The 12134-nt window shown below is 39.6% G+C and overlaps 1 protein-coding gene across 1 annotated transcript; it reads left to right on the top strand.

Annotated features, from left to right (window-relative positions):
• The first annotated feature begins 1908 nt into the window (after positions 1-1908).
• Positions 1909-3746, top strand: LOC103712241 (zinc finger protein ZAT1-like). Its single transcript, XM_008798716.4, has one exon. The coding sequence runs from the start codon at positions 2054-2056 to the stop codon at positions 3308-3310; it is 1257 nt and encodes a 418-aa protein (XP_008796938.2). The 5' UTR covers positions 1909-2053; the 3' UTR covers positions 3311-3746.
• The last annotated feature ends 8388 nt before the right edge of the window (positions 3747-12134 follow it).

Here is a 12134-nt window from a genome sequence, read left to right as displayed (position 1 = left end):
GAGTTGTAGTTGTATCAACCAAGCTAACACTGCTTTCAAATCAATCTGATTTTGTTTTGGATACTGAACCTCCCATTTTGTTGTTTTGACAAATTTGCAACAGAATTAAACGGGCCAGAATTGACATTGTAAGCCTTAAAGAATTTTGTTATCCAATTTGCAGGTGGTTTGGCGCAAAATATACAATTACTAATTATTCATATTAATCAAACAAACCTTTTTGACCGTAGAGGTTACATACATTACATTTATTGTGAATTAAAATTGGTCATGTTAAATGATTCAGTTTTTTTATTTGTTTATTATCATATTAAGTCAGGATTAGCATTCATAGTTTTTTTGATACAAGATTAGCATTCATTATTGACTATGTATGTTGAGCTCAATGTATCACAAATTCATCTAGGCTCCTTCAATTATCACCTCAAATTTTTTTTTTCAGTCACTTGCAATATAAGAAATGTGAAGTTGATCTGAAAATTTCTATCAACCATGCACATCCTATGTAACAAGCTCTTTTAACTACCTATAGTAAGTGACAAATGTTGAGAACATTGTATTCATAGTCAATTGCTATTATCATTTCATGAAATGAAAATGATCATTATCAAGGAGTAAATTATCCTCAATGAGAAATCTAAGTATAAACGCAATTTTAAGAGAATATAAATAATTAATAAATTGATTTATATAGTATTGTCAATTAGTAAAAGGAATAGTAAATTTGAAACTTGAATTCAGTCATTTCACCATCCATATACCATCATTTTATACAAATTCTTGCTTAACTCATTCAGTCTCTTGGAAAGTGACACCGCATGTTATCTTTTCAAAATTGTTCTCAAACTCCATTTGTCATCTTGTAAAGTTAGAAACTAAAAAATATAATGTGATTTCAAATACTCTTTTGCTATCCCTATTCTTCCTTTCGAGTATTTTTCTTTAATAGTAAATATTTCTTTTATTTTCTTTGCTAATACTAAGTGTTGGGCCACTAAGAGTGGAGGAAGGAAGTAGTTGTAGCATTAGTAAAAAACATTTGAGCTGAGGGATAAGGGAAGTCAAACATCAAATAGAAATCCGCTTAAGTTGAGCTTGCTAGATTTGCTAAGTGGTCTGCCACTTAATTAGCCTCATGATATACATGTCTCAATTCAAACTTAGAGATGGCTGATCAAATCAATCTAATACTCCTCAAAACAGAATGTTGTATCATCTCCAAACCATTTATCCATGAGACAATCACCACTCACTCACCTTATATTATTTCTTTTGTTTAAAAAAATGAAAATATCATTATCAAAATTTATCTCATGATTCTTCTCGTATCTAAATCTAGGATATTATAAATTAATTATCAAATGCCTTCATACAAAAAAAAAAAAAAAAGCAAAAGTGAACACTATTTTTTTGTACACAGTTTTCGTCCACATAGCTTTTCTTTGAAGATGCGACAAATGTTTTTTAAACTTTCCTCATACCAATAGTGGTTGCTTAGATGTCAAAACATTGATCATTCGCATGAAAAAGGTTGATCATTTGTGTGAAAATGCAAGATTTTCATACAACTTTTGTTAGAACCTATATTGCCAGTTATTTTTTCATGTAAAAACCCAGAAGTTCCAAAATAAAACTTGCTCCTCTCCTTCTGCAATACTTGAATTGCATCCTAGGAGAAAAATTGATACTAATTAATATTCATAACATGCATAGAAATAGAATATACCAGAAATTTTCTCAAATCACTCCCTAGAAAACTTCAGTATCTTAAAAACACCCCTCAATGTCCAGAGTCCTCAGGCCTCTTTTTTGGTGAACAGTCTTCAGGTCTTTAATAATGCGTATCAGCCTATATCTGTTACTTTAATACCTTTACTAATTAGGTTCCTTTTAAACTTTCAATCTCCATCTGCTCTTCCTCCCTTTCTCTCCCCCCCCCCCCCCATCTGTGCTGTCTTTTAGAAGAGAGATGCTTGTCACCTACTCCTTGTAGTTCCCACACTATCCCATTCTCTCTCTCTCTCTCTCTCTCTCCCTCTCTCTCCCTCTGTGTATGTGTGGGGAGCGTCTTGACAACCGAGATGCAGCAAGAGAAAGAAGCAAAGGAGAAAATGGGGAAAGAAGAATAAACTCTCACCATCTCCATTGCCAAAAGAGAGAAACTAAAGAAAGAAAGCTCCAATTTTTATCCATGGAGAGGCACAGATGCAACCTTTGCTTCCGGCGCTTCTCCAGTGGCCGGGCTCTCGGAGGTCACATGCGCTCTCACGTGACGCCCCGCCCCAACCGAGCTCCGCCTCCGCCCCCCTCCCACTCCGCCTCCTCCTCCTCCTTCTCCGCCGCGGAAGCGGCGGCTTATGACGAGACCGCGGCGGCGGATGAGGGTCTCGGCTACGGCCTCCGGGAGAACCCCCGTAAAAGCTTCCGCCTTGTTGACCCGGAATTCTCATCCATCTTCGCGGCCGCGGATGGCGGCGGCGGCGGCGGCGGCGGCGGCGGTGGCGGTGGTGGCGGTGGCGGCTCCTCCTCCGTCGTTCAGGATCGCGAGAGCGAGACCGAGTGCTCCCTGCCCCCGCCGCTCGGACGCCGATCCAAGCGCTCCCGCCGCCTGCAAGAGGCGGCGGTGGCCGCGGACGCCGAGCCCCTCAGCTCCATCTCCGACGTGTCCCCCGAGGAGGACGTGGCCCGGTGCCTGATGCTTCTCTCCCGCGACGCCTGGGCCAGATTGGGAGCAGGGGAGGAAGCGGATGATCAGCACTCCGACGGTTGGGACGAGACGGCGGAGGACGAGGACTACAACGACGACGGCGAAGACGGCGACGAGGGGATCGGCAGCGCTGCCCGACCGCGGCGGAAGGGGCGGCGGAGCAGGTACCGGTGCGGCACGTGCAAGAAGTTCTTCCGATCATACCAGGCCCTGGGTGGCCACCGGGCGAGCCACAATAAGATGGCCGGCAGCGGGTGCGTCCGGGCCGCCGGTGGCACCCAGATCGGCGGAGAGGACTCCTCGGAGGCCAATGCCGATCGGAATTCGAGCCTCCATCGCTGCCCCTTCTGCTCCCGGGTCTTCGGCTCCGCCCAAGCCCTCGGCGGCCACAAGAGATCCCATCTCGCCTCCTCATCCTCCCCCGTCGCCGCCGCCGCCGCCGCCGCCCATTCCCCTCCGCTCCCTCCTCCTCTTCGCTCCGCCAACAACAGCAGCACCAACCTCGGCGGCGAGGGCTTCATCGATCTGAACCAACCAGCTCCTCTGGAGGAGGAAGTCGAGCTCTCGGCGCTCTCCGACGCCACCGAGCTGCAATCCAAGTGACTTCCTTTCTCCATTGCGATCCCTCTCCGATCCAAACAGAGCTACATAGCAAGCAATCTGAGGTGCAGTTTATCGAAACAAAACCGAAATCCGTCTAAAAATCTCATCTTTCCCAGCCGAATGCTGTGCAAAAGAAACCCAGTCCGATTCAGCTGACATCAATTTCAAATTTTTATCAGTTTTTCTGCGCGAGTTCGATCTGGTTCTTCATTTACAGTAGAAGGAATCACAAATCATCAAAATCATCAAGAAAAAGGCTCTTTTTTCTTTGAATTTACTGTAATTAAGCTTAGTTTTCATTCAAACTTGTTCTTGCAACTTCAACTTAAAATTCTTATCAGTTTTGTTCAGAATTTGATCTGCTTTTTGAGTTGCAGTAGCTCACTGTGTCAATCGAGCAGTAGAACAGAATCAAAGATCATTAGGATTTCCAACATGGAGAAAAGTTTTTTTTTTTTTTTGTTGCATTTTTTGTGATTATACTGAATGTTAGTTAATAGTAGTCTTCTCTCAGCAAGAGCTGGTCGGAGAGGGTGTTGTTTGTTGGGGAGGGCTGTTTCCAGCTGTGTTAAAAGCCTGGAGACTCAGTTCGGTGACATCTCTCGCTCGTCCTGTCCTCTGAGAATTTTAGCACAAAAGGACACTCCTCTTCCCTTGCCCTTTTTGTTCTCTTTTCTTTTATTATGCTCTTATTGATGTCATGATATAAACCCGTTTTGCATTTCCAATTTTCACTTTAGTTACCTTCAGGATTCTTCTTATGTTATCCAACCCTGTTTTACTTCCATTTATCATTTTGTTGACTGTGATGTGATATTTAACCTTTATATAGTTAGTTTACTTTTTGAGTTTCAACTAGTATATTGCACATGAGATACATGTGTTTTTCTAACTTTTTATTCAAAAAAAATTTATTCAAATAATAAATGTGAAAGGAAGGACTTGAATTAATGGGATAGGAGATAAAGGAAGTTGACATTATATAATAGAATAGATATATAGTTAGATTTGTATATTACTATGCAAGTATTGATTTCTTTTCATTTTTTTGCATTTTTTGCTTCACTTCACTTAACCTCAGGTCCTTTTGTTATCCAGCTCTTTATTTCCTACAATGTAAGAATTTTTTTTTACTTTCATTTGATGTATAGCTCTTACAATGTTACTATTTTATGTTCGATTTCTGTATCTAATTAGTTTTGCATTATGCATACAAACAAATCGGACCCAAGAATAGATCTAAATGTATGCATAATGCAAAGCTAATTATATACAAAAATTGAACATAAAAAATTAACAAATCGGGGGTCAATTACAAAACAATAATGAAATCAAGGATCATGTATAAAATTTTGGGATAACATAAAATGTGATCAACTAACCTCAGTTTTATAGCATTAACTTCATGTCATGTTTCATTAGTCTTTTAGTACAAGTACATTACATACACGTAGACCGGTTGTGAAAAATAGTTAAATTATCCATCAAAATAACAAAGGATCGGAAGATAAAATTTTTAGTCAAAAGCATCAAATAACTTTGGATGGAAAGGAGTGGATTATTTGGTGTGCTCCAGAATTTATTATTTTTTATTTTTTGGTTGTTTTTATATTTGTAATGTATGATACATCCGTTTTAGTAAAAGAAATTAAAAAAAATCAGATGAAAATTAAAACCTAATTTCGCAGACCATAAAAGCCTGTTTCGGGTACTGTGGGTGAAAATAGCGTGGAATAAATACGCTTCTCCGCCTATGCGGGATTCCGGACCGTAGATTTTCTGGCTGTTCTTTCGCCTTTGAAACTTCCCAGAGGCTTGCCATCTATTCCAAAGTTATCCCAGTAATAAATAGGTAATAAATGATGCATTAATTTCCCTCTCGTCATTAAATCCCTAATCTCTTATTACAAGCTCTAAAAATCTAAATGCCCGAATCTTTAGCTTATCCCCACCAGAAATTCCCACTAAATGCTATTATTATATAGTTTTGGTTGGGTCCCGTTGACATGGCCTTTGGGATGTCGGCCACTGCGGCTGCCGAGAATCTTCATAAAGAGGTCGGTGACCGGACTCGTTCTCAACGCGGGACCAACGGTCGCGACCGGTCGTCCGCTTAGGTGGGTCCCATCAGGTGGACTCGTGCGACGTACGTCCGATCTCGGTTGGACCGCTGGAAAAGCGCACCGAATTTCTATACCGCTTTGCCCGTCTTCGCTCCGAAGCACCCGCGCATCTCCAACGTCCGTTCTCATCCGAACGGCTTTGATCTGGTCACAGCGGACGTTGGTCGCCCGCGGGGCCCCTGCCTGGAACAGAGTTTCGTGGTCCCCACTTGTGGGTGAGAGGGTGTGGGCGTGGGGGGCGACGAGAATGATGTACGCATAATTTCTTTTTCTTTTTTTTTCCTACGGATTCAACGGTCACACCTCGACAATTACGACAGTGCCCCTAAGGAGGGTATATGTGTAAAATGCTGGAATAGTATACGAGGCAAACAAGGGTAGTTCTATATACACCCCCCCTATTGCCCAGGACACCCCCCAAAAACCAAAAAAAAAATACCCAAACTAACCTTTAGTATAATTACCATATTGCCCTTGAAATTTTCTCATACACCCCCCCTTCCTCCTCCTCCGTTTCGTTTTGAAAAGAAAAAAAAAAAACACCCCTCAAACACCCCTTAAACCCCTCGATCCATTTACATCGTTTAGGCGATCTTTGAAGGAGATTTAAGCCCCATTCGAAGCATGGACAAGCAACTAGTGATTTGGGACGAAGAATCGGCCGCAAAGGTACGTGTTCCACCTTGTTTCGAAATTTTTTTTTTTTCACGGTTCGTGCTCCGTTCGGCACTGGATCGCCGAACAAAAGGCTTCTGTTCGGCTGAACAGTGCCGAACAGAAGCCTTCTGTTTGGCAACCCTCAACCGAACAGATCTGTTCGGCTGCACAGTGCCGAACAGAAGGCTTCTGTCCGGCATTGTTCAGCCGAACAGAAGCCTTTTGTTCGGCGATCCAGTGCCGAACGGAGCACGAACCGTGAAAAAAAAAAATTTCGGGAGAAGCCGGCGAGGTGGTTCCGAAAGAAGCCGGCGAGGTGGTCGGAGATCGGGAGAATGCCGGCGACGAGAGGGAAAAGGGGGAACGGGGGGGTTTTGGGCGTTGGCGAGGTGTTTTGGAGGGGAAGAGCGGGGTGGGGGGGGGGGTTTGGGGGGTGTAGAGAGCAATTTAGGTGAGGGGGTGGGGAGGGTGGGGGGTAATTTAGGAATTTTTAAATTTTTAGGGGTGTTCTTAGCAAATGGGGGGGTGTAGAGAGTATTTAATTTTTTTTTAATTTTTGGGGGGTGTCCTGAGCAATAGGGGGGGTGTATATAGAACCACCCGGCAAACAAGAACGGCGTAACTGGCGGAGGAACGCATGAGAAAGGGGATGCGTGCTGAGAACAGAGTCAAATCCCGTGAACAAATCCAAAGCAGATCCCCACAATATTATCTCTTCTCCCACACTATCCCATATTCCTGCACTTGTCTTGGGGTAGTGACATGATAACATCCTCAAGGGGATGAATCTATGCTGCTAGTGTAGGGCACCAAGGAACCTAGCACTGTTGATCGAAAAAAGAAAAGAAAAAAAAAAGAAAACTAGCACTGTGGAACTTGAAATGTTAAATATGTCCATTGTTTCTTCTTTTCTTTGTTGTTCAATCTATATAGACAAGATATGACTTCGCTTTTTTGTTATTTTTAATTAGTGAGTCTTTAAGTACATTAGTTATTCCTATTATTAGTAGTAGTAGTAGTATTGTACCATAGTCATGCTATATGAAATCGAGTGGATATCAAATTTTTCTTCACTTAATTAGTAAGCCTTGTCAAGATTTAGCTTATCATACATTCTTTGTGTTCTTAGGATGCACTGCAAGGTCTTTTTCGATATCAATTCACCTAATTACTAGAAAGCTTTCGAAGCTAATTGTTCTTGATTCTCTTCCTTATTTTAATTGTTTTGAGTGGTTAGATATGATTGTAATTGTTTGTTGGTCTACTCCTTGTATTAAGCATAGTTTGAGAAAGAGTCGAGTTAAAAGAGCAAGTCACTTGCTTGGAGCATTTAGCTTAATAAAATAAACAACATACACATGGAGCAAAATTCAGGATCGAGAGAAAAAGTGTTGTCCAAGCATCTTTTCTCCATCTTATTTTGCACTTACTTCCCCTCGACCTCTTTCAAATCCTTCAAACATAACTTTGATATATTGATTTTTTTGGGGAGTTGGTTGATATGAGTGCAGTGGGTTCGTTCTCTAATCTTTGTTCTTTCAACTACTGGTTGGATTCATGTTTGGATTGAAGAGTCTAGTTCTTGTCTGGTTGTGCTTCAACCAAGGAGTAGTTGCACCTGTGGACAAACTCTCTCTCTAGCCCTTGGAGAACACAAGGAAATTCTTAAACAGTAGTTGTTGTAGATCGAACTTTATCGGATTCCTCTGGAAAAATGGAAAAATTAAGGTACATTCAGTCTTTTTCTTTCATGGACACATCTTGCTATTATTCTAAGTGCGAAAACATCATGATGTTTACAAAAAACATCATAGTGTCCATAAAACCCCAAGCATTATTGGTGAAGTCATGGCCTACAGATGTTTATAGCCTGCAATCTTTTCCGTTGTCGATATTAGAAGAGAGGATATTACAGTTAGTTTCTAATAAGAAGGCTAAGAAATTCTAGTGATTATGAGGAGCCTTTGTTGGTTAAAAAGGACTGGCTACCTGAGCATTATTCTACCAAGAAATAAACAAACCTCAGTGCTAAGGTCATTCCTCATGAAAGAATTTTACTGGAGATTAGAGCAGGAAAAAATAGATGCAAGGCAAAAAATTTGAAGGTGCATGCGCACAAAAGTTTGAGTGCTCTTTTTCTCCAGTGCTCATGGGAGGTGGAGAGTTTATAATGGAGCAGCTAGTTAATGCCAAACTTTGGATACCTTTTTCTTTTCAGTGGGCATTCAGTGAGATAATGGTCTGTTTCTGATATGGTTCTGGCCAAATTCGACATATGCCAACATGATCTTGTTGTTCTTGAACAGATCGATTAGACTTGGAAGGCATCTTTTTCCTTGTCCAATGCCTAGGCCAAGTTTATTTGGCTGACTTCATATTTTCAACCTTGAGATCATGGGATGAACCTAACTCAGCCAACAAAAATATTTCCTTTTTTTCTTTAAGACAAAGAAGAAGGAGAAGAAGAAGAAGAAGAAGAAGAGAGAAAGATAGGAAAAAAAATGTTATGAAGCCCCTTCACGCAATGTTGCCATATCCCTTGACCATTTCTTGGTATGTTAGTCAACATAACAGGAAACAATATATTATATATTGGAGAAATATGTCGACGTATTTTATTCGTGTCTTCATGTAAGCACCTAATCCATTGAACAATGATCTGATGGATAAAAGAGATAGATGATTCAGAAGAAACAACAAAAGGAGCAAATTCAAAGAGCAGAACATCATGAGAACAACAATGAGCTATCAGACTAGCCTATGCAAGCCATATATAAAGCCTAACATCAAATAAAACAATAGCCAAAGCAGTGACTGTATCGTCTCCAAATCAAACCAATAATCGACTGTAATCTTGGTTGTCGTCTTGGTGCTAGATTGTAATGCAACTTGGACACATGAATCAAATCCAGTAAGCAAAGAAAGCTGTTCTATCTAATGCTACCCAAGTAGGTGTTTGATGACCAGCTCAAGTCCAACTTGGCTTTTAACATGGTGCTTTTGCGCTGATTCCTTTTTTTCTGCCAAACTTGTAGTGTTGATTTTCTTTGAAGCTTGAAATCATCTGCATGCTAGTTCTAAGGAGGCTTGTAATGCCTGTTCATGACGATTCCACCAGACATGGTGTCGATTTTCTGTTCTAGTGTGCATTTGCGAGGCATTCTAATTCTTGGTTCGATTCAATTTTCTACTCCATGGCCTTGATTCTTTGCGATGTTATGTCCCTGCTGCTGCCTTTCTTCATGGCATTAATTTGCTTCCACACACTCCTATTTCGATAATTGACCTATCAGTCTCAGTTGTCAATATGAACATATCATATGATTTGAATTGGTATAAAAAAAGAGAGAGAGATTTCAGGCCAATGAAGGGGTCAATGTTGCATTCGTTTATGTTGCCTGAAAATAAAAATAGCTCTGAGAGATTCACTCTTTCTTCTACGCAAAACAAGGGGATGTATACTTTCTAGACCTGGAGCATTTTAATCTTTGTGAGGGCTTTCCCACCACACCTTGGATTAAGCTACACGTTAGCTCTTAGAATACACTACATATTATTTGATTTGTGGTTTTATCTACATATTATTTGATTTGTGGTTTTATCTACACTATTGTTCAAGGTCTAGTGTTGGTCTTAAAAGACAAGAAGACTGAAATATAAAATAGATATTCAGATTGGAAGCACATGTCTTGAAATAATTGATACTCGGTTGCAAGCTTCAAGAGAAAAACAACACTGGTCCAAGATGGAAATAAGAAAATGAGCTGGAGCCCAGATCTTTTTCATTATTTAAACAACATTTTAGCATCAGATGAACATTTGGGATATGTTTTGCATGAGATTTAATAATAGAGAAGGTATGAGCTCCGGAAAAACCACAAGGCATGGTAGATGGATTGAGATTGAAGCATTGAATGATGAAAATTGTTACATGTGGGCAACCAAAGTGATAAGATCGTCGCAGTCGAGATGACTATCCATTCAAATAGATTCAGAAGCAAAACTGATCCGATCACTTCCAGAGCTATCCGATCTCGCAGCAATCTCGATGTAATAAGGACCTTGGTTAACAAGCTAATGGGAGTCGTTAGGAAAAATAAGCATTAATAATAAAGGATGCACTACAAGTGAGTTTTTTTTTTTGAAACATGGTGCTACTATAATGGATGTACAAGGTGAAAGTATAAGATCGCGACTCTTCTTTGTAGACTAGCCACTTTATTAACTATTAGGATCCATTTTATTAATTTCTAAGAGTAAATACAAACAGTTCATGAATAAATAGAAACCTGCACTCCCATAGAGAAATAAATAGAAATATCTTAAGAATAAACACTAATTTGTCCATGATAAGAACTTAGTCCATGTCGATAAACAAAATCACCACCAAAATAAATAGAAACTCGACCACCTCACCTTTAGTTAGGTCAGGGCTAGTTTATGATAAATAGCAAGGACGAAAGATAAACACCAAATTCGGATGCAATAAACACAAACCTTATGGGAAATACAAATGGGACATGGATAAATAGAAACTTACAAGGTGTTTACTACCTTCCTTCACTCTCTTCCAGAAATAAACAAAAATACCTAAAAGATAAACCTAATCCCTAAATAATAAACATAAATGTTCCATGATAAACATCTAGTTTGTAGTGATAAATAGAAATACCACAAAAATATCAATAATATGGATCCCAACAATTAATGAAATACTTTTTTTTAAAACTACCTACTAAACAATTAATGAAGTGTTTTTTTTTTGAAATATATCACTGTTGTAATAGAGAGAAAAGGGGAGAGTGTATGAGCGGCTCATTATGCTTCTTTTCTTCCTTAATGACTCGCATTAACCTATTGACTAAGACCCTTGTTACTTTATCATTGGTGCGAGATCGAACGACTCCAACAGCGACTAGATTTGCTACCGAATCTATTCGAATGGAGTGTAGTCTATCTCTCTCTCTATATATAGAGAGAGAGGTCAAGTCTACATCGGATAATGAGCATTTCACATCGATGATTCAAGCTATTGGGTGTAATTTTATACAGAGAAAATTGTATAATTTAGAAATTCGTAATAAGCTAGGGATCTCCAGATCATATAACTTTTGGTGTGTAAGTAATTTAGAGATAGTAGATCATATCTAATAACTTGGATCATTGATGTAGAACCTTCATTGTCTAATGTAGGCTTGATCAAATCTAAGTGGAGATCTACTAGTGTATAGCCAAATCTGACTCTCTCTCTCTCTCTCTACATATATATATATATATATATATATATATATGATGCAATTTGATTTCAAATATCTCAATAGTGTTTGTTTAATTATATGAAATTGGGATCTATATTATACTCACGTATTTCCATCCTTATCCCACTTTCTTTTATTTTTAGATATTATCCATATAGTATTGGTATATTTATAGGTGACTTTGCTAAACTAATCTAGCCGAATTCATCCAATTTTGAACCTAAGCTCAAAAAATTGAGATTACATTGGGTGGACCGATAAGCTTGGGTTGGGTTAGGCTCTAGGCAAAGTTCCTCAAACGTTAAGTAGAGGCTTATGCTGACCTCCAATTCGGCCCACGTCACCAAGATTCCACCCGTAAAAATTGTATCATAGTAAGATGCACCATATTTAAACCTGATAACTTTACAATTTCAAAGTAATCCAATAGTAAAACTTTTCTCATTGACCTATTCATGATATATCTCTCTCTCCAATCCTCTCAACCTTTCTTCACTCTTAGCTCTCCGAAGTTTGTTATCCAACTCTATAGGTTGTTCAACACTATCAACAACTTTGACATTCTAACTGGTATGATCATCTAAACCATTTTGGACCTTTGAAATTTTGCAAGACTTCCCTGCCTTGTCTATCCATAATTCCTCATGCTTGAATGGTCGAGCATATGTCACATAAGATCTTAATTGGCTTGACCAAAACAAAGACTTTTGAGTCATGGCCAATCGATCTCTTATCATGATTATAATTGGAAGTTGGGTCTGGTTCAAAAAACTTGATGCAAAAATA

This window comes from Phoenix dactylifera, chromosome 17 (assembly GCF_009389715.1).
Source record: "Phoenix dactylifera cultivar Barhee BC4 chromosome 17, palm_55x_up_171113_PBpolish2nd_filt_p, whole genome shotgun sequence".
Taxonomy (NCBI): Eukaryota; Viridiplantae; Streptophyta; class Magnoliopsida; order Arecales; family Arecaceae; genus Phoenix; species Phoenix dactylifera.
The sequence above is the reverse complement of the archived record's forward strand: the minus strand, read 5'-3'. Positions and strand labels throughout refer to the sequence as shown.